Here is a 24,293-nt window from a genome sequence, read left to right as displayed (position 1 = left end):
TTGACAACATTTATTCTAATGTTTAGTATTCCAGAATTACCTGAACATATCATTGCAGGTTAAGTATGTCTTAAGGTTCGCCCATTTGTTCCTAACCCAATGTGATGCTACAAATGTCAAAGATTTGACCATACCACTATGGGATGTAATGGCAAGGCTATGTGCGGCAACCCTGGAGGCTCGTCTCACAAGTCAGGCAATTCTTATACACTTCCTCCAAAATGTGTAAACTGCTCCAGGGATCACCCAGTGTGGGGCAGAAACTATGAGGTTTATAACTAGGAAAGAAAAATTCAGGAGTTGAAAGTAAAAAGACTTCTTTTGCATCAGCCCTTAAGACACCAATTGCTAAGTGTGATTCTTCGACACAAACTCAGGCCACAGATTCAAGTACGAGCACGTGCACGTGTCAATGTAACAGGGAGGGAAATGCTCCACTTGAAACCAAAGTCATTCGGAAGTGTTCAGCAATAGGCTTACCACCTAAGCCACATACCAGTGCCCAAAATCAGAAGTCAACTAAGCCATCCACGCAACCCAGGCAAGCATTTCCTTCTGTCAGTAAAGAAAATTGTCCTTCAAAAAGTATTTATAAGTCCAAGAAAACTACAGGTGAGTGCACTCTCTTTCTGGTGGGGACTATGTTCTAGAGGATATGGACTTACAATAGGAGCATCCAGAGAGCAAGGAAACCGATAATGTTCCTCCTGACCTCCCCAGTAAATCACCACCTCCAAGGAAGAAAGAAAAGAACAACCATCCCTAACCAGCTGCTTCCACAGGGATTTCTGTGTTGCAGTGGAATTTGAATGGATACCCCTCACATTTGGAAGAATAGCAGCTGCTGGTCCAGGAGCAACTGTTCTGCATTTGCATACAAGAAATACATTTTAAAGTCACCAATACACCTGCATTACGGGGCTACTATGCATACAGGAAGGATGATACTACTGGAGATAGTGCTAAAGGTGGAGTGGCTGTTTTCATTGGTGACAGATGCCATTCGTCTCCTGTCTCTCTTACCATGACCATGCAAACAATTGCTGTGAAAGTTCTCGCACCCTTTAATATCACTGTGTATTCTTTGTATTTGCCCCCTAATGATGCTTTGGTAGCAGACACACTGGCAGAACTCTTCCAGGCATTCCCATGCCCATTCCTCCTTGTGGGGGACTTCAATGCACACAATGTGCTGTGAGGCTGACTGCTCGAATCCTGAAGTTACCTGATCCACTCCCAGTGTGGTATCAGGCGCTACCGTTCCACCTTTAACAACTTAAAATTCTACTGAAAATGGCAATACAGGAGTCCTTCTTACACCAAAACCATTTGGTTTGTACATTTTTTGACCTCGAAAAAGCATATGACACAGATAGGAGGCACAACATCCTTCACCAACTTCATAAATGGGGACTTCAAGGATGCCTGCCACTTCTTTCCAATCCTTTCTCGAAGACTGGTGTTTTCGATATGACATTGGCGATGCCATATCTGACTGCCCAGGCAGTGTCCTCAGTGTCACATTGTTTGCCATCGCTATCAGTGGCATTTCCTCCGCAGTCAGGAGACCTGTCAAGTGCTCTTCGTTTGTGGATGACACTGCAATCTTCTACTCTTCCTCTGATCTTATGACGATGATGATGAGGCAGCTACAGCTGACCTTTAGGAGGCTGAAAACCCGGGCCAAGACAACTGGTTTTCGGTTCTCACCCTAGAAGACTACATGTATCAATTTTTACGGTGTTTGTTGAAGTTTTAACCAACCAGTGCTCACAATGGGGGACAATATTTTACGTTTTCAAGACACTGTGCACTTTTTGGGTTTATTACTTGACTCGAAATTAACTTGGCTTCCACACCTGAAAGACCTATGAACAAAGGGCTTCCAGTTGTTGAATATTTTGAAATACCTTAGCGGAAAAACACGGGGAGCTGACAGGTCCCACCTCCTACAGTTTTATAGAGCATTTGTTCGATCCCACTTAGATTGTGGCAGTGTGGTCTACAGATCGGCCCGTACTTCCTACCTCAAGATTTTAGATGCTGTCCACCACGCAGGCATTCGGATTTCGACTGGAGCCTTTCGGACCAACCAAGTTCCGAATCTGTGTGCAGAGGCGGGTGAACCACCACTCTGGATTCGGCGAAGTATCCTTTTGGCTTGGCAGATGTTGAAAATCTCAGCTTCACCTCAGTCATTGACATTTAGTTCACTGGTCCAACCCACCTTTGAATGACTGTTTAGGAATCGGCCCCATGCGACCAAGCCATTTGGGATACATGCTACAGACTGTCTCAAGGATCTGGATCTCTTGGGCATCAAAATACACAGCCAGGGATTGAACGCCTTGGCATCTTCAGAGGCCCAAAGTGATTTTAAGCTTGACACAGTACAAGAAAACTTGTACCCCAGATTTTGTTTTTACTACTTTGTTTTCATCCATTTTAAATACATACCACAGATTTATCATTGTTTATCCAGATGGATCCCAGCAAGGGAATGCTCTCTGTTCTGCTGTTTTCCCCAATAAGGGTTTTTAAAGTGTGTCTTCCCAAATAATTTACAAATTATGATGCGGAATTATATGGCATTCTGATGGCACTGGAGAGGGTTCACAGACATCACCGTACAAGGTTCCTTACCTGTTCCAACTCTCTTAGTGCACTGCAAGCACTTCACCAAATGTATCCAGTAGACCCACTGATTCAGCTCATCCATAACTCCTTACAGTGGCTCCAACACCATGGCAAGGAGTTGATCTTTTGTTGGGTGCCTGGCCACATTGGGATACTGGGCAATGGCTGACAAAGCCAGCATAATTGTAGCTACAAGTTTTCTGTATACTGATCTTAGGGCAGCCCTCAGTCTCGCTGGAGATCTGCCCACCATCCTCGCAGATACCAATTCTGGTGTTACAAGGGTGGTGAAATTTTGGGAATTGTCAGGTCTCATCCCTGAATTGGTGGGGATAACCTTCGTCCCCACCCATGAGATATGCTTGCTGACTTGTCATCAGGATGCTGATGACCATGATGTCGAGTGATCCCTCAACCGAAATGATGATGATGGTGATGATGATGATGACCTAAAGGCCAATGAGGAAAGAATAAAAAAACTACAGAAAGCATGTAAACTCACGTGGAACTATTATAACAAAAAGTCCATATCCATTAATGAAAAATTGAGGCACTACAACACTGCCGTACTTCCGGAGGCACTGTATGCATCTGAAACAACACAAATAGGTGGGCAAACTAAAATCAAAGAAATAGAGAAACAAGAAAGGAAAATCCTCAGGAAAATTTTTGGCCCGATACAAGAGCAAGGAATCTGGAAGAAGAGACCAACATCAGAATTATATAAATACACAGACAAGATTACGGATACAATAAGGAAAAGAAGAATGCAGTTCTGCGGACATATCCACAGGATGAATGAAAACAGAATTTCAAAGCGATTTCTTAAAGTCATCAACTCAGGCAGGGGAAAAACGAAATGGATAAGAGAAGTTGAAGAGGACCTCAGACAAGCACACATAACAGTAAACGATGCAGAAAATAGAACTGAATTCTGGAACATCATCAAAAAACATAAGTTTGACACCACAACACAGAAGAGACCAGGATGCAAATGGACAGCGGAGCGAAAGAAACAACACAGTGAACACATGAAGAAAATTTGGGCTCAGAAAAATACATAAACAATCATCATAAAGGAATTCAAGTTCAAACGCTCTCTTAAATGGGAATAATCGAAAATAATAATAATGTTCATGTTTGTTATCTGTGATCCTTCCCATTAGTAGCCTGATAGCTTGTGTGTGGTGAGCATTATTGTTTGATGTTTATTTTTGCCATGGAGCAGTTGACAACAGAGCAACATATCCAACTGATAAAAAGTTACTACAAAACAGTGCAAGTCCCATGCCAACCATTCACGAATTAATGTCACACTCAGAAGTAATGCTGCTGCAACCAAATCATTAGTTCAGAAGTTGATCTAGAAGTTTGAGACCACGAGTTCTATTTCAAATGTTAAGAATAAAGGACGACCAGTTCCCTTCGAAAACAAGAAAACATTGCTGTAGTGCATTACAGTGTGACCATAAGCCTCAGAAAATTGGTTAGCTGATGAGCCCAAAAATTAAATTTATCACCAAGTTCACTGCATGAAATCCTTTCAAAAGGTCTGAAACTGTATGAGCACAAGATTCAACTTACACAAGAGTTGAAATCTGCAGATCATGAAAAGAGACATCAGTTTGTTCAATGGTAGCTCACGTCACCGTGAACAATGATCGTTACAAAAACATGCTTTATGATTGATTTTTGCCACTTATTGATGAAAATGATGGTTTTTAGTTTCAGTGAGATGGTGCAACATGTCACACATCTCATGAAGCAATTGCTCTGCTGAATGAAAAAAATCGTCAAAAAATTATCACTTTGTGTGGCAACCAGAAATGGCCTGCCAGATCACATGATCTTATGCCTTGTGACCCCTTTTTTGTGGGGATTTGTGAGATCAAAAGTGTATGTGAACGAAGCACAAACAATACACCAATTGAAGGATGAAATAAAAAGGGTTATTAACGGCATAGTACCAGACGTTTGTGAACGTGTCATCGAGAACTTCAGTGAACACAGTGCTTGTTGCCGTACGGTTACATTTTCAATAAATTTTGTTTGTTCTGTAGCACATTAATATTCATCCCTACTTCCTTGGACACCTTCTATATATTTCTGAAGCATCATGTGGATGACATTAAAGTGAAATAAGTAATTTTTTAAGAGTGTTACCTGTTTCTCCACTTTTTAGGACTAATCAGTGACATTATATTGATTCATATTTTTATTGATGTCATGCACAATTGCCATTTGCTCTGACATTTTCCGTTTCAATTTTTTTTTTTTTTTTCCAGGGCGAACCCAACAACATTGGTATATTAACAAAAATATTCTTTCTGAATGTTTTCTAGTTTTCTTTCTCAACTCATGAATAATCTTGTTGGATTTAATTACATGAAGATAAAATTAGTATACCTGTATGCTGCTGAGATGTGTACCATTATATTCAATAGTAATCTCCCTACAAAAAACATGAAGTTGGTAACTGTGAATTCTTTGAGACATAAGTTTTGTGTACCTCATTTAAAATTGAGATGTTGATTCATTACGTATCTCCAATCTCACTGCTCTGTTAAATAAAAAATGAAAATTTTAGATTCATATCTCTCCTTCTCGACCCCCTCCAAAGAAAATATTTTTATGGACTCTTGTGGGACAGAAGCGTAAGAGATTATTAAAATAGCTATGAGAAAATAATCATGCATCCAAGAAACAGTCTGATATAGTAAATTCTGTATCTAGTGTCTGCAATATTTGTAAGTTATTCTCATCTCCTTTCAGGTTGCTGGTAGAAAAGGATTCCCTCATGTCATTTATGCACGAATCTGGCGATGGCCAGATTTGCACAAGAATGAGCTGAAACATGTGAAGTTCTGCCAGTTTGCATTTGACCTGAAGTGTGATTCTGTCTGTGTTAATCCATACCACTATGAGAGAGTTGTTTCTCCGGGAATAGGTTTGTTCCTTCCTTAAAAGTAATAATTCAGTGTCACTTGATGTTTTCATGGAGCAGGAGTTTTGCCTGCTTGAGTACAGACAAGGAAATAGAATTGATTAATTTTAAAGTTAACTTTCCCAATTTAATGCTAATTTTGTGGAAACTGTTGTCATACAGCTTGTTTCCATTTTTGTGGCCTTCGTATTTGTTTTATATTTCCATTACAGATTGCTTTTTGTTTGTAAAGTATATTTGTATATAAAATTCACCAGAATACACAATTTATGCTGGTTATAGTCTAGTTATGTCACTAATTTAATTTGTAGTATTGCATAATGTGCCATGTAAGGTGAAGATTATATATTAAAAAGTACAATATTTCATTTTCTGTAATTATCTTAAATGTTTTTTATTGTATACAAAATGTGCAACTGGCATGCCTTACTTGAACTCAAACCTGGATAATTACCACTCATAGACAGTTCGCTCCGGAATGCCTCATGAATCTACTGAAAACCCCAACCTGCTACAGATCCCATGCAACACCAATTGCTTCCAGAGCTACATTAACCTAACCTAACCTAACCTCTGTATAACACAATATGTATTCAAGGGAAAGCATGACATATATCGTACAGTTTACAGTCAAACAATGGAAAGTCCAGGATGAAATAAGAACAAGCACTCTGTGCTTTACAGTGTGAGACTAGTTAGTGAATCCTCTTGCAAATTGAAAGAGGTGTGGAAAAGTAAACACAGTTATTTTTCTGCTATATTTGACCTAGCCTAGAAATTAGCACAAAGTTGCAGCATGCTCAGCTGTACATTATCTCACACCTGCAATAAGTCTACTCCGTGAAACAAATATTCCTATTTGGTGTTGATACAGTAGCAGTCATTGTGGCAAGTTTCACTTTATGTCAACATCCCTGTTGATTCTGGTAACTGTTCACAAGCTGTTGTAACGAGGATATAAAGGGGCTGAGTAGGTGTATAGGTGTAATATGGCAGCTAGTAGTTCCTACCACTGATTGCGTGGCAGAGTTGATTGCCATATAGTGTAGATTTTATAGAAAATTGACATTACTTGATTAATGATATAATTTTATTTATTAATTTATGGTTTTGTAATTTGTTGACTTTGAATGAAACTGCCATTGTTTCAGATCTTTCTGGACTTTCTCTGCAGTCAGGCCCTAGTCGGCTTGTGAAAGATGAATACTCAGCCGGTGTTGTAGCCACAGGCAGTGGAATGGAAGTTGATGGAGATGTAGGAGTTACACATAGTGTTCCCCAGACAATACAGCATCACCCGCCACCTACACAGTTTTCTCTTGCCATGCAGCCCCAGCAACCAGGTAATACTGCTGTTTCAGTCACAGCCTTTACCCGTATGTTTGCTTTGTGAGAACACCACAGGTTCTGGATGCTTGACTAAATTGGTAAGTGTTCATTAATGTTAGGTATACAGGGTGTTACAAAAAGGTACGGCCAAACTTTCAGGAAACATTCCTCACATACAAATAAAGAAAAGATGTTATGTGGATATGTGTCTGGAAACACTTAATTTCCATGTTAGAGCTCATTTTAGTTTTGTCAGTATGTACTGTACTTCCTCGATTCACCCCCAGTTGGCCCAATTCAAGGAAGGTAATGTTGACTTCGGTGCTTGTGTTGACATGCGACTCATTGCTCTACAGTGCTAGTATCAAGCACATCAGTACGTAGCATCAACAGGTTAGTCTTCATCACGAACGTGCTTTTGCAGTCAGTGCAATGTTTACAAATGCAGAGTTGGCAGATGCACATTTGATGTATGGATTAGCACGGGGCAATAGCCATGGCGCGGTACGTTTGTATCGAGACAGATTTCCAGAATGAAGGTATCCTGACAGGAAGACGTTCGAAGCAATTGATCGGCGTCTTAGGGAGCACGGAAAATTCCAGCCTATGACTCGCGACTGTGGAAGACCTAGAATGACAAGGAGACCTGCAATGGACGAGGCAATTCCTCGTGCAGTTGACGATACCCTAATGTCATCGTCAGAGAAGTTGCTGCTGTACAAGGTAACGTTGACCACGTCACTGTATGGAGAGTGCTGCGGGAGAACCAGTTGTTTCTGTACCATGTACAGTGTGTGCAGGCACTATCAGCAGCTGATTGGCCTCCATGGGTACACTTCTGTGAATGGTTCATCCAACAATGTGTCAATCATGATTTCAGTGCAAATGTTCTCTTTACGGATGAGGCTTCATTCCAACGTGATCAAATTGTAAATTTTCACAATCAACATGTGTGGGCTGACGAGACGCAATTGTGCAATCACGTCATCAACACAGATTTTCTGTGGACGTTTGGGCAGGCATTGTTGGTGATGTCTTGATTTGGGCCCCATGTTCTTCCACCTACACTCAATGGAGCACGTTATCATGATTTCATATGGGATACTCTACCTGTGCTGCTAGAACATATGCCTTTACAAGTACAACACAACATGTGGTTCATGCACGATGGGGCTCCTGCACATTTCAGTGTAAGTGTTCGTACGCTCCTCAACAACAGATTCGGTGACCGATGGATTGATAGAGGCGGACCAATTCCATGGCCTCCACGCTCTCCTGACCTCAACCCTCTTGACTTTCATTTATGGGGCATTTGAAAGCTTTTGTCTACGCAACCCCGGTACCAAATGTAGAGACTCTTCTTGCTCGTATTGTGGATGGCTGTGATACAATACGCCATTCTCCAGGGGTGCATCAGCGCATCAGGGATTCCATGCGACGGAGGGTGGATGGATGTATCCTCGCTAACAGAGGACATTTTGAACATTTCCTGTAACAAAATGTTTGAAGTCTCACTGGTACGTTTTGTTGCTGTGTTTCCATTCCATGATTAATGTGATATGAAGAGAAGTAATAAAATGAGTTCTAACATGGAAAGTAAGCATTTCCGGACACATGTCCACGTACCATATTTTCTTTCTTTGTGTGTGAGGAATATTTCCTGAAAGTTTGGTCGTACCTTTTTGTAACACCCTGTATATTTTGAACATTACTAAATGTTAATAAAGTCATCATATGCAAAACTAGAATAGATGACTGGCATGAATCTTAAGTCTCTCTTCCTTGCTAAATCCTTTAGTTAATCTCTGTGCATGACCAAGCAGGTGGCCATCTGCAATAATCATTGTGCAGTGCAGTGTCCATTGTCTTGTTTCAGTGAGACCATTTGCCAAAATTTCATTTTTGTCGCCATTTTGATTTCTTCTAACTTTTTTTTCATTTTGCCTCACTTTTATTATTGGTAAGTTATCGGACATCTTTTCTTAAGCCTGATGCTGCCTGGATAGATTACAGCTGTAATATCTTACTAAGTTATGCAGAAGTCCATGAGAATAATGTGATACGGTACTCACTATCGTAATATTGTTACTGGTACTGACATCGATTTTTCAATCGCAAATAGAAAGCATTTGGGGTGGCAGAGTCACAAAATACTCTTGAAGTAACTTTAGTTTTCATATAGCAATTATTAATTGTACTCTCTTGCATTCGAAATAACTTTCAGCTGATTTACACAGCTGTTAACACATATTGTATGAATTTGTACAAATTAACTTTCATGGTGGGTATCTCAAGAAGACTAAATAACTTGCAGATATTTCATACAACATATTTTTATAATTTTGTTGTTGGATGTACTTCATTGGAAAATCTTGATGCTGCCTATTCAGAGGTGCCCCTCAGCATCCATCTAGTGTTGGAAGCTCTGTGAAATACTTGCATCTATTGGTTATCTCCAAATGCTACATGCTGTGCAAGGAGTAGGTTGAACGGATAACAAAACAACACGCACAAATATTTTTACTAACCGATAATATCTTAAAAAGAGGTGGACTTTGCAGTGTTTGAATGTCCCCATTTAACCTATCATTAATAGACTACACGATTACTCAATTGTATATGATGACAAGAGTACAGAAAACTTCGCATCTCGTGCTCTTAAGGAAAAGATCCTGAATTTAACCATGCAAAATTCTATAAACTCACATATGCTGCTCCCTATAAATGAGTAAGCATGTTACTAGGTCTATTCCTTAAGTAGTGTAATTAAGTAGTATAATAGAAATTAAACTTTTTTTCATTTCAACGTAATTCATATTTGTATTTCCTCTTTAAAAATCCTTGTTATTTTGATTTGCTTCTTAAAAGCAACAAGTTGAAATTACATCAGGTAAGTATGTACTTCTTGTGTCATAATTTATCATTATCATTGTTTTTTGTGTTTTTTAAGTCCGGTAATCATATATGTCTAAAAAGACTGTTGATTACATCAGTTCTCATAATATAACAATATTTCTGTACATTGAAACCATTTTTAGCAAAACACACACACACACACACGCGCGGGGATCCTTATTAACATTTAAAAACCTCCAAAGTAACATATTTGGTGCTGAGACAAATAATTTAACATAAAGACACATGAGGCCGCAAATGTCAGAAAATACCCCAAAAGTGGATGACATGCTGAGCACGTGATATTGCCAGATGACATACGTCACCACACATGAAGCAGTTGAGCCTATCAGTCTATCACACCCGATTATCCCAACCCAAGTGAAGTATTCATGTCTGTGTGGCTCCAGAGCACATAGGGCTTGGGGTTTGTTAAGTCTTGCATCTGGAAGGCAGTATCTTTTTCATTGCATTAGACAGTTTTGTGTTTATGTATATTGAGGTAAGATTTATTATTTAATTTACTAGTCTCTTTGTCTCATCTGGCTTATTGCAAAGTACAGTACAACTACTGTATTGCATCAGAAGTAAATGGGTATGAGCATCCAAATTTCGTTGTTACCAGTATATGAGCTACCTTTCTTTATTAAATAATATGTGTAAACAAAAAAGATAGGGACTAAAGGGAAAAAACACAAAATAAGAACAGCTTTTGTTTGGTGCAGTGAGGGCAGTAATTCTGTAATTTTTACATTTACAACATATCACGTTACAAAAGGTGTTCAAAATTTTGCACTGTTGTATGGCAATGCGTAGCATTGCTCCCTCCTGGTTAGTGTAGGATTGAAAGGCCCAACCACTGCTCTTGCGACAAGGTGCGTCATCTGGTGACATTGCATGTTCAACATTTGTCATCTTCTTCACCTCTCTGTGTTCATGTCTTTTCCCCCTATCTCTCCTCCTAATCATACGACTTATATCTCTATACTTCTTCCTACTGATTCCATCTCTTCATCGCCATTTACCCCTCTCTTTGTCCATTTCCTCTATCCGCTCTGGATGACCATATCCTCCTCCCCCTCTCCCTGGACCTATCCTCCTCCCCCTCTGACAACATGCCTGTCATGCAGGGCAGGCTACACATCAAAGCCTCAAAACTAATTTATTTGCCCTTGATGTACAACCTCCCTGCAGAGCATGTTGACAAAGTAGGCCAATACTACTCTAGCTAGACATGTCTGTCATGCAGGGGAGCCTCCAGTTCAGGTTCTTGTAAACTGTTTTTTTCCCCTGACCCCCCCCCCCCCCCCCCCCCTCCACTGCGGGGTCGGGGGTTAGAATATGCCTGCAGTATACCTGCCTGTCGTAAGAGGTGACTTAGGAGTCTTAAACGTTTCAGTCTTACGTGATGGTCCCCTCTCGGGTTTGACCTCCATCTTTCTAAATTCTTCCGAAGAGCGAGCCAATTGGGGAAGGGCGCCTTACATGGTGCACTGTATCCGTCGTGCAATGAGACCTTTAGCCGGCTTTCTCGTCGTCGCAGTGCTCCCCGTTCGTTTTCCGCCTCTTGAGGGAGGATACGTTCCTGGGTGCGATTGCAACTGTGCACCATGCAGTATTGCTTTTTGCTGAGACAATGACCTTGGACATTTTAGCACCTAAGATCCAATACGGGAGCCAGTCCGTTGTCGTGGGGCCGCCATGTACCCTGTTGGTTGTAGCCCCCTGACAACACAGGGATCCCTCTACTGATGCCTATGCTGTTAACTCCCCACGTATGCCAAGGAGTAGATGCCTATCCTCCTGGGGTATCAGGACTCCTGGCAATGGCCATCCTGCCAGTTGGCCCTTGCTGAGGCTGGGTGGCGCCCGTGGGGAGGGCCCTTGGTTGGAGTAGGTGGCATCAGGGAGGATGACCCGCAATGAAGCATGGTACATCATCTCTCGCTGGTGGCCATGTGCCAGCAGTCTCTAAGCATTCTCAGGCTCAATTTAATGCTCAGAAGTATGATCCGGAAACGTCCCCCTCCCTGGCCACACCGTGGGCGGAGCGTAAGTTTCAGGATGGCAGTAACAGTTATTTGCCCGGATTCTTAGTTTGTACGAGAGGTAATGGGGAGTCTTTTCTCTCCACAAAGCCTCAGTTTTTCGTCAAGCATTTAGTGAACAAGTTTAGGGAGGTGGAGGGCTTGTCCAGAATGCGCTCTCGGTCAGTACTGATACAAACGGCATCCACTGCCAAGTCACGACGGTTACTTGCTTGTGACAAGTTGGGGATGTTGCCGTTAGGATCACACCCCGTAAGAGTTTAAATATGGTCCAGGGAGTTATTTACCATAGAGACCTTCTTTTGCAGTCTGATGGACGAGCTACGTGCCAATTAGAGCGCCGAGGTGTACATTTCGTATGGCGCGTTCATCGAGGTCCGAAGGATAATCAGATTGCTACCGGTGCCTTCATCTTGGCCTTCAAGTGTGATACATTACCGGAGAAGGTCAAGGTGATGATCTACCGATGTGACGTCAAGCCCTATATCCTTCCTCCGATGCGGTGCTTTAAGTGCTGCAAGTTCGGCCATATGTCTTCCCACTGCTCTTCCAGCCTCACATGTCGAGATTGCGGACAACCATCACATCCCAATACTCCATGTGCCCCGCCTCCCATCTGTGTCAGCTGCGGAGAACATCATTCACCTTGCTCACCAGACTGCAGAATTTTCCAGACAGAACGCAAAATTATGGAATATAAGACCCTGGACCGACTGACCTATACTGAGGCCAAAAGGAAATATGACCGACTACATCCTGTGAGAATGACATCTTCCTACGCCGCTGCTACAACAACTGTGCTAGCCCCATCAGTTTCGAGAATTCTGGCTGGATCGATGAGTAGTACAACTCCTCCTGCCCCCTTGCCCATGGGGGGCTCTGCGCCACCTATCTCAGTAGCAACACCCTGCCACCCATCGGGGATGTCCGTCCCCACTTCTTAGCCGGAGAAGCGTTCCACTGCTCCGGCTACTCTCGCTCGTAAGGGGTCCCTTGGGTCCCTTCCTTCCCAGGCTTCCACCACGGGAAGGATGACGCCAGGCAGTGGCATAAGTTTCCACCAGCGGCTGGTCGTAGGGCTTCACAATCCTCCTCCGTCCCAGAGATTGAATCGGTGAAGCCTTCCCAGGCGGTGAAACCCAAGGTTCAGCGAGAGAAGTACAAGAGAAAGACCTCTAAGGCAAAAGAACTTGTGGTGGTACTGACCCCACCACACCCTTCGAGCTCTGCGTCTGAGGATGAGGTCGAGATCCTGGTGTCCGCTGAGGACCTCAATCTCGCCGGTCCCTCAGACGCCATGGAGAGCACTAGCGCAGGTGCTTAATTGGAGGCAGCAGGTGACCCAGCGGCGTAATCTGCCATCCCAGTCATATCACGCCTTTCTCAGCCATGGACAATATCATCCTGCAGCGGTTTCTTCCACCATCTAGCTGAGCTTCAACAACTTATCAGCCTTCACCCATTCTTCCGCATTGCTCTTCAGATTCCAGCAATGCGAACCCCCGCCCTCCGTGGCTATCAGGGTTATTATAAGAACCGGGCAGCTTATGAAAGTGTGTCTGACGGCGTCTGCATCTATGTCCTTCACTCTCATTACAGCGAATCTGTCCCTCTAAAAACACCTTTAGAGGCTGTCGCTGTTCAGGTATGGATGCCACAGGCTGTTACCATCTGCAATCTTTACCTTCCACTTGATGGTGATGTCGCACAGCATGTCCTGGCTGCGCTGATAGCCCAATTGCCGCCACCTTTCTTGTTACTGGGTGACTTCAACGCCCGTAACCCTCTGTGGGGTGGGTCAGTGGCAACAGGTCGAGGCGCCACCATTGAGCATGTATTGGCACAGCTCGATCTTTCCATTTTAAATGATGGTGCCTTCACACATTTCAGTGTGGGGCATAGCACGTACTCCGCCATCGACCTTTCGATCTGCAGCCCTAGCCTCTTACCTTCTGTCCAATGGAGTGTGCATGATGACCTGTTTGGTAGTCACCACTTTATTTCTGTCACTGCCACAGCGTCACTCTTCTGGGCGCCCTAGCAGATGGGCTATGAATAAGGCTGACTGGGACTTGTTCTCCTCCATTGCCGCTATTGATCCTCTTTCTAATGATGCCATTGATGTGGTGGTTCACTCGGTCACCACCGCCATCATTACTGCCACGGAATCTGCCATTCCCCGTTCTTCTTGGTCCCCTTGGTGGAGGACTGTGCCTTGGTGGTCGCCTTCAATCGCGGAGGCAATTAAAGATCGCCAGTGGGCGCTCCAGCATCATAAGCGGCATCCATCTTTAGAAACCCTCATCGCCTTTAAACGTGTGTGAGCCCGCTGCATCATTCGCCAACACAAGCAATAGTGCTGGGAGCAGTATGTGTCCACCATTGGTCTCCATCTCTCTCCATCGCAGGTCTGGGCCAAGATTCGACACCTCTATGGCTATCGGACCCCTGTCAGCGTCCCTGTGCTCTCACTGATTGGAGCAGTTTGTACTGACTCCGACGTAATTGCCAACTGCTTGGCAGAGCATTTTGCTCTGAGTTCCGCTTCTGCGAATTACCCACTGGCCTTCCGCTCCATTAAAGAGCGGATGGAATGTCGGAGCCTTTCATTTCGCACCCACCATCCTGACTCCTACAATGTTCCATTCAGTGAGTGGGAATTTCACAGTGCCCTAGCCGCTTGCCCTGATACCGCTCCTGGGCCAGATCGCATCCACTGTCAGATGCTGAAACACCTTTCAGTGGACTGCCAGCGATGCCTCCTCGACCTTTACAACCGTCTCTGGGTCGAGGGTGAGTTTCCGTGGCAATGGCGGGAAAGCATTGTCATTTCCGTTTTGAAACCTGGCAAGAACCCTTTGGAGGTGGTCAGCTACCGCCCCATTAGCCTCACCAACGTTCTTTGCAAGTTGCTCGAACTGATGGTGAGCCGGTGATTGAGTCGGGTACTCAAGCCTCGGGGCCTCCTGGCTCCGTCTCAGGGTGGATTCCGTAAAGGCCGCTCTGCTGCTGACAATCTGGTGAGCCTGGAGTCCGCCATCCGTATGGCCTTTGCCTGACGTCAGCACCTCATTGCTGTCTTTTTTTGACATGCAGAAGGCGTACAATATGACGTGGTGCCATCACATCCTCTCTACACTTCATGATTGGGGCCCACTGCCGATTTTCATACGCAGTTTTCTGTTGCAGCGTACCTTCCGCATGCAAGTCCTGGCCTCCCGTAGTTCCTCCCAAGTTCAGGAGAACGGGGTACCACAGGGATCAGTCTTAAGTGTCTGCCTGTGTTTAATTGCAATTAATAGGCTCGCTGCGGCGGTGGGAATGTCTGTCTCAGCTTCCTTGTATGCTGACGACTTCTGCCTCTACTATAGCTCCATTGGCATTGACACTGCTGAACGTCAGCTGCAGAGCGCTATCCGCGAGGCGCAGTCTTGGGCTGTAGCGCATGGCTTCCAGTTTTCGGCTACCAAGATCTGCGTTATGCATTTCTGCCGGCAACGCACTGTTCGCCCAGAGCCGCGGCTTTATCTAGACGGTGAACTTCTTGCTGTGGTGGAATCACATAGTTTTTTGGGGTTGTTTTTTGATGCTCAGTTGACTTGGCTGCCTCATATTCAGCATCTTAAACAGATGTGTTGGCGGCATCTAAATGCTCTGCGATGCATAACACCAGCTGGTGCGCCGACCGATCTACCCTCTTACGGCTCTACCAGGTGTTAATCCAGTCCCGTCTGGATTATGGGAGTCTGGCTTATGGTTCAGCATCCCCTTAGGCGTTGTGGGTGCTGGACCTAATCCTTCACAGCAGGATACGCCTTGCAACTGGTGCTTTTCAGACGAGCCCTGTAAACAGCTTACTTGTGGAGGCAGGTGTCCCTCCACTGCAGATATGGCGCCAACACGTACTGGCCGCTTATGCTGCGAATGTTTGTAGCTTGCCCAGGCATCCTAATTATCGTCTCCTGTTTCTGCAGTCAGTCGTCCATCTCCCAGAACGTTGGCCCCGGTCGGGTTGTACGATCACCGTCCACGTCGGAGAGCTTCTCTCTGGGCTCCCTCTTCCACCTCCTTTCTGGGCCCCTCTGCCTACACCCCCGTGGTGCGTGCTTCGCACTTGCGTTCAGCTCGAATTGGCACAGGGCCTGAAGGACTCATTTCCTCTGGAGGCCTTCCGCCGCCACTTTTATTCCATCCTAGCCACGTATCAGGACTCTGGCGTGTTTTACACTGACGGTTCGATGGTTGCTGGTCATGTCGGTTATGCTCTAACTCTAGGGGACCATTACGAACATCGATCATTGCTGGCTGGTTGCAGCATTTTCACTTCTGAGCTGGTCGCCATCTTTCGTGCCCTAGAGTATATCCGCTCCTGCTCAGGTGAGTCCTTCGTTATCTGTAGCAGCTCCCTGAGCAGTTTACGAGCTATCGACCAGTGTTTCCCTCGCTCTCGTCTGGTGATGGCTGTCCAGAAGTCCCTCCATGCTCTTGCCTGTTGTGGCCGCTCTGTGGTCTTTGTATGACCCCAGGCCATGTTGGGATACCTGGCAATGAAAATGTTGACCGCCTGGCAAAAGAGGCTACCAGTAAACCATCTGTGGACATTGGCCTCCCGGAGACTGATTTGCAAGCCTTCGTACGCCGCAAAGTTTTTGCGCTATGGGACGCAGAATGGCGCAGTCTGACCACACACAATAAACTCCATGCTGTCAAGGAGACGACAACTGTGTGGCGGTCATCCATGCGAGCCACTCGCAGGGACTCAGTTGTCCTTTGTCGGCCCTGCATTGGCCACACCCGGCTGGCGCACAGTTATTTACTGCGTCAGAAGGACCCTCCTCTATGTCACTGCGGGGCAGCTTTGACAGTGGCCCCCATTTTGTTGGCCTGTCCCCTTTTAGCTGTAGTCAGGCAGACATTTGCGCTGCCCGATATGCTCCCTGCCCGTTTAACAGATGACACTGCCATGACAGGCTTAGTTTTGCGTTTTATTCGGGCAGGGGGCTTTATCACTTAATTTAAGTGTTTGTCCTTTTTTGTGTTGAGTCTTCCATTTAGCCTACGGTTTTTGAGTTTTTAATGTGTTTCTCGGTGGTTGGCTTTTCCTTTTTTTGTCTGTGTGGTCGGCCAATCACTGTCACACTCTGTGTGATTTTTACTTCCTTTTGTCTGGTCTCTGCTTCTGTCCTCTGTCATCTTTGTCATTGTTCCTTTCTATTCTGTGTGGGTTTTTGCCATTTTGTAACAAGGGACCGATGACCATAGCAGTCTGGTCTCTTTAATCCCCCAAACCAACCAACCAACCAACCAACCAACCAACCAACCTTTACCCCTGACCATGATGTGTTGGCTGCCCTGCAAAACAGGCCAAAAAGGTAGATTGATCTTGCTCCAACATAACACACTGTCATGCAGAACAGCCTGTATGCTAAGGACTTGGGAAAAAACATGTTTTAGCTGACAAACCCTACATTGCTGGATATTCATTTTGCCTAATTCCTTTTAGAAACTAAATCAAAAAAACTAACTCTGTTTGTAGCTTAAGCTCGAAAAAAATTTATTTCCATGTATTCACAAAAACACCATTGAAATTATGAGGCTGTCATACAGAGAAAAACGCATAATGTACAAATGCTTAATTGCAACTGCATAATGTGTCTGCGAATCGATTTTGTAAACATCTCTGTGGCAATGTCTCTTCGTTGCTGTATACACAGCTATTGTCTTTAACTACAGCCATTTGCACTTCACAGTTGAAATCTGTGAAAAGTACTGCCAGGTGTCACAGATTTCCTGAAGATGGCAGTAGGAGTGTCTCAGTAGTAAAGAATAAATAGATTACAACTTCATGCACACTGCAGCATTTTTTCATGCATCTTGGTATTTATGATGTCATATCTTGTGAACTGTGATAGATAGATAGATGGTTCTTACTGCCACAGTGGTGGTTGCCTGACTGTAAGGGATATAGGTACCAATTTTGGTTGAAATCAGCTCAGTGGTTTAGAAGCAGACGGGGAAAACACACACACACACACACACACACACACACACACACACACACATGCGCGCACGCACAAGCGCACACCTTCCTACACACGCCTACATACACAAATATATGTTTTTATAATATGTGTAGAAGTAAGGAATTTGAAAATAAAACAGAAAAATGTAAATTTTGTTTTCGTGATGGCATATTAAAACGCTTTGTATGGAAGTTACTTAAGTGTTGATACCTCTCAGGCTCTCCTGTGATAACAGGTTAAGTGTACAGCTTAAAGAAGTGACCTTGCAGTGGAACTGTTGAATCTGAAAAGTGGAACAGAATGGTACCCATGGTGGGCAAGAAAGAAAGAATGTGTAAGGTTAAATGTGTTAAAACCAGAGGAGGAAGAAAGACAGACACGCATACCACCCCTTACCCCAATAAACCTTCCCAAGGGGGTACTTCCACAGTAGGCCAGAGGATGAAGATCTTCACCAGTCCTCCACAATGGACACCATCAGCTTAACTTCCATAGGCCACATGAAATGACACTAACAAGCTAGTATTGTATGCATATGGAGAGTATAGCACCCAAAGCAGTAACTTATATCCTACCTATCAACTAAGCTACAAAAAGGATAGATTACCTATTAACATTTTATACTTCATCTTAGTGTTATTATTTAAGTCAGGGTCATATAACTTGGCTACCTAAAGTGTAAATTAACCTGCCCTAAAAAAGTTGTACAAACCCAACCATTACCTATAATTTATAATTGCCATCCAGTAGAAAATTATATAAACCCTCACGCGATTCTGTCATTTATTAAATTAAATCCATTATAAAATATACTGCCATATATTCCATAAGATCTTTGCTTATATTGTGTACTTGGACAGATAAAAACATTAGTTTAGATAATAACCTTAATCTAAACTTGTTAGTGGATTGATGTCATTAAATTGTAATGGAAGAGTTGGAGGATATTCTGTTTCCTCAAGTATTTGAGTTACTATTAGCATTACCATTACTTGTGAACTCTCCTGTTTCAGCAAATCCCAAGCAGAAACTGATCAACCTCTGTAGCAGAAAAACAATATTGCTTCTGTGCACAAGGTACAAAGACAACAGTAATTACAACTATATTAGGGAGCAGCAAAAGTGACGGCTGGAGGGGCAAGCGTAGATGGCATCACTTGTATCTTTTCTATACGCTTTGTCCTTGCCACACACCTGTATCATCCCATGTCGATAACTCTTGTCCTGCACATGTTGAACTGAACCCAGCAAAATGTGTGATCTGGCAGTGCTTCCTGGCACATGTATGCTCAGTACATTACATGGCGCTCACTTGAAAGTGGTATGATAGCCAAAATTGGCAGACAGCACATTGATAACCAAAATTGGCAGACAGCACATTGAAATAATGATTTTTTGAACCAGAAGCAGACAGTGACTTATTATAACTATTTATTACGGCTGTGAAGCTGTATGTCAAGAAAGTGCTTAGAAAATACTGTTGTGCAACAGCAGTACCCTCATATTAAGATATTCTCGTATGTTGTAGAAGTTATATTAAGCCAGCTACAGTATTACTGTTCATACGTTAAATTTCTGTTACGATTATGTAAACATTTAAGCATTCCTTCATTTTGCGCATTAGGTTTAACCTAGATACCAGGCAGAAAACACGTGTGGTCTCCTCCCCAAAAGTAACATTGAAAAATGTCACCACAGGCAGTGTGCACCAGGTGGTTGTTCTGCCTCTTGTTAACTTTTTATTATTTTTTTGTGGGGAGAGATGACAGGGTCAGAGGTAAGATGACAGGAAAGGGAGCAGAGAGAGGGAACAGTGTTCACAGCTGTGACATCATCAGTCTCTTCCTCAAGGACATGCTGCACATCTTTCATTTTGAATGACCAATTTCTGGATGTGACCTTTCCTTCACTAAAGCCCATAAATTTTCTATGGGGTTGTATTAGCAGTGTTAGGGCAACAGCCTCACAACTTCATGGCCCATTTTTGCTGCTAAGCTGTCAAATTCATATTGATTATAAAAGTGCTTGTGGTGCCTGACTTCCTCAGCATATCCGCTTTTGTATTGTGACTGAAATAGAAATACTCCATTCTTTCAGCGACTGTGCAATTTCTTCCTTCTTTGTACTTGAATTAGGATTAATGTTTAAATACAAAACTGCTCATTTCATCATGATAGTCAATGGATTTGCAGGATGTAAATATTAGCTTTGCTTGTATGATAAAGCCGTATTCAAATGATGCTGGATGACAGACAATAAGTCTTGTTTCCTCTGCCAGTCGATACTTTCAACCCATCATTGACTTCCAAATCCTGCCAGATCTCCTTTCTGGCATGAGTTTGACTTAGCTAGGTCTCATTGAGGTAAATAATAGGGCAACGATGATTTTCTTTCCAGATGTTGTGCATGTTTTTTCAGAAAAGTAGTCCTGGCTGTTGCAGTATCAGATCTCTTCCATCAGAATGTGTCTTCAATCATTGCATTTTCTGTACTTAAATTCTAGCGATATCAAAATTCCTCCACTTGAATTGCGTCCCCCATGAAAGCAATCTTGTCATTTAATACATCTGTGACCCTTTGCCTTGTAAGATACATGCCAGTCATAAAATTCTAATACAGTGTAATGAACAACATCTTGTGGATAAAACTATAATTCAGTGACAGTTATTCTTCCACTAATATCTTTTCTCTGAGACTAGAAATTTCATTTTTTGACCATAGGTTTCCGTTGCCCATGCTTCTGAAAATATGCTGTGTGCAGTTCGTAGTGAAACACCACATGCCCTTGTTGTTGCAGTGGCAATACAATTTCGTCTCTTCTGGCATTGTCTTTAAGATCACAAAGGAATTCGTATACCTGGTATATAACAGTCTTTGTTTTGCTCTCTGCGTCTTGAAACTCACTTATCATAATTTTCAAACAAAAAAATACTGCTCAGTGAAAATCAGTGTTCTCTTTGCAAACATACACTTCTAGTGTTCTCTTTGCAAACATACACTTCCATGTTGCGCACACACAAACGAATGCTGGTTAGCAGATAGCAACATGCCATATCTATAGCAGCATGAATGATGTACAGTATTGCCACAAGAATCCTGTTAATGATAGGTGTTTGTTAGCCATTGCTGCTTACAATGCCACCTGAACGGCGTGCATGGCCGAGCATAGAGTGGTGGAACAAGCTGTAATTGGTCGAAGGCTTCTCATTGGCACGTAGTAACACAGTAAAGATGAGGGGTGAAGAAGTGTTCTGGCCCTCTCAGCCATAACTTTTGCTGTTCCATAGCATAAGTAGGTACTTTCGTACAGCACAGAAAGAACGCATTCCTTGTGCAGAGGACAAAAGATACTAAGACCACAGAAAGTATTGGTAGACTCTGCACTAGTCTCTACTCCTTTGCAGATTATTTATGAAATAGAGAGGCCTTTCAAATTTACGACAGAGGAATACACCGATGTGGTGTTTATTTCTGGTAAATGTGATGGTAATGTTATGGCTGCAGTTAACAAATATTGCTGATGTTATCCAACTCCAAATGCACCAACCATTAGTGGAGTATTTCAAATGTTACGGGAGACAGGTTCTCCACCTAGCATTTATAATCAGTACGAGTGCTCAATACATGAAGATGGTGATGACGATATTATGGATGCTGTTCAACATAGCCTAGGTGCTAGTACATGACGTATCTATCAATGATTAGCATTTCATAATCTAAGGTGTGGCGTACTCTGAGGTACAATAATCTGTATCCTTACCATTAACAAAAGTTCATCATTTATATCCAGGAGATCCTGTGCTTCACTTGGAGTTGTGCAATTGGTTAAATACTAATTGACGGTTACGCAAATACATTTTATTTACTGATGAGGCACAGTTTACTCGAGATGGTAGAAATAATTCACATAATGAGCACATTAGTCTGTAGCAAACCCACATGCAACAGTGCAACATAATTTCCAGCAGTGATTTAGCTTAAATACGTGTTAATTATCCTCCCAAACTTGTACAAAAACAAATCTCCTGTGCCTTATCTTTCCTGGCTCCCAACACCTCACAAAGTCCCACCGTCTGACCACAGAGGAGCATTCCACTCATAATTTGGTATGACCCAGGATCGGAGGAACTGAATCATATTCTCCGCCACGGTTTTGACTACCTCTCGTCATGCCCTGAAATGAGAAATGTGCTGCCCATTATCCTTCCCTCCCCTCCCACACTGGTATTCCACTGTCCACCGAACCTACACAATATACTTGTCCATGCCTACACAACCCCTGCTCCCAGCCCCCTTACCTTACGGCTCATACTCCTGCAATAGACTTAGATGTAAGACCTGTCCTATACATCCTCCCACCACCACCTACTCCATTCCAGACACAAACATAACCTATCCCATCAAAGCCAGCGCTACCTGTGAAACCAGTCATGTAATCTACAAGCTAGGCTGCAACCACTGTGCTGCATTCTATGTGGACATGACAACCAACTAGCTGTCTGTCCGCATGAATGGACGACAAACTGTGACCAAGAAACAAGTGGACCACCCTGCTGCTGAGTACACTGACAGACATGACATCCTTCATTTCAATGAGTGCTTCACAGCCTGTGCCATATGGATCCTTTCCACCAACACCAGCTTTTCTGAATTGCATACTTGGGAACTTTCCCTGCAATATAGCCTACGTTCCCATAACCCTCCTGACCTCAGCCTACCTTAGTCATTGTCCTCTCCCATCCAGCTCCTTCGCTGTTCCTATTCCAGCACTACACAGCCCTCACTCCTCCATCACATGCTGTCATTTTACTTCTCTCCTTTCCCACTATCCCCCAGCCTCTCTCCACCTCATCCCTCCCTCTGTCTAACCTCCCAACTGCACATAGCTGCCCTATCCTCTTTCCACCTCATCCCTCTGTACTCCCCAACAGCACATCTGTCTGCCACACCTACCCTACTATCCCTCCCCCTCCCCACCCCAGCCTCCTCCTTACTCCCACCCAGTTGCCACTCCCATCATGCACCGGTGCTGCTGCTTGCAGTGTTACCGTATTTACTCGAATCTAAGCCGCACTTTTTTTCCGGTTTTTGTAATCCAAAAAACCGTCTGCGGCTTAGAATCGAGTGCAAACTAAGCGGAAGTTCTGAAAAATGTTGGTGGGTGCCGCGACAACTAACTTCTGGCAACGAATATATGTAGCGTTACACAGGCATGCTTTGCAGGCACAAAGATAAATACTGGTGCCAAAACCTCTGCGTCAGTAAATAAATTTAAAAAAAGGTAGAAGACGAGATTTTTTCTCTGCCCCGAGTTTCGACCACTGCATTTTCATACATTATCCAACGAAGTAAATACAAATTCCGTATTGTTCATCTTCGAATGTGGCAGCCTTTCAGTGTACTACAAAAATCCAACTGGCAAGACTGTTTGGGATGTAGGTCAATATGGCCAACTCTACGTTCTGAATTTTTTCCTACCTGTGGCAAGAGATGGTTACTAATAGGAACTTTTATGAATTGTGAATCGCATGTAGTATTCTCTTCACCATAAGAATAATACGAATATAAACATTTTGGCACGTATTCTTTCGTGTTTGATGCTATCTCATTTAAATCCTGTCTGCCTAATAAACTAATGTACTAAAGAGGCGTCTGCAAAGATTTTCAAATGGAGAAACATTTTCGCTAAACTCTCATTCAGAACATCTTCTATCAAACATAGTCTATTATTTGGTTCTTGTTGATCATTATCAAAGAACGCAGCAGTGTAAGTAACAACAAATAGCAGTCTCTTGCCATTGTTTCGCTAATGAGACGATTCCTCTCTCTTTTTTTTAAATTGTAAGCAGCAGTAGCGCACATAAAAGCAAGCAATGCCGCAAGCGGCGACAGGCCATAAACACTCATTATCAGAATGCGACAAACCACGTATGACACAGTACAGTAACGCATTTTCGGCTTATAGTGACATAAACGCCTATAACAAAGAGAACGGCACTTACTAGATCAAAGAAAAATAAGCAATCAAATGAAACCAGACGAAGCACGTGAAAAAGAAAGGGTACCCATATAAACACGGGCGGAGCGCCGGACACTTAGCAGTGGCTACCTGGTAAAGCTTAACTGCTAAGCTTACGACTCGATACAAACTGCTGTAGCTGTATCGTCATTCATTTGACCTAAATTGTTTCTCATATTACAATGGACAAACTTTGTTTCGATTTGGAGGTGCGTCCTATAATTTCTCTCCCCTTGAATTTTGAGTCTCAAATTTCAGGTGCGGCTTAGATTTGGGAAAATTGTTTTCGAGTCTCATTTTTCAGATGTGGCTTAGATTCGAGTGCGGCTTAGATTGAATAATTACGGTTCCTCAGTTGCTTACGACTGCAGTCATGCGTATGTTAGTTGCATTTGCAT

The 24,293-nt window shown here is 43.3% G+C and overlaps 1 protein-coding gene across 3 annotated transcripts in view; it reads left to right on the top strand.

Moving 5' to 3' along the window:
• The window catches only part of LOC126268083 (mothers against decapentaplegic homolog 4), a 172,055-nt gene that overhangs the window by 30,871 nt on the left and 116,891 nt on the right, over positions 1–24,293 (top strand). For all 3 annotated transcript variants that reach the window (XM_049973570.1, XM_049973572.1, XM_049973571.1), the window contains exons 4-5: positions 5,410–5,584; positions 6,733–6,924. In XM_049973570.1, coding sequence (XP_049829527.1) covers positions 5,410–5,584; positions 6,733–6,924 — 367 coding nt within the window. The remainder of the gene's footprint in view (positions 1–5,409; positions 5,585–6,732; positions 6,925–24,293) is intronic.

Source organism: Schistocerca gregaria, chromosome 4 (genome assembly GCF_023897955.1).
Source record: "Schistocerca gregaria isolate iqSchGreg1 chromosome 4, iqSchGreg1.2, whole genome shotgun sequence".
In the NCBI taxonomy this organism is placed as follows: Eukaryota; Metazoa; Arthropoda; class Insecta; order Orthoptera; family Acrididae; genus Schistocerca; species Schistocerca gregaria.
This window is presented reverse-complemented; position numbering and strand designations above follow the sequence as displayed.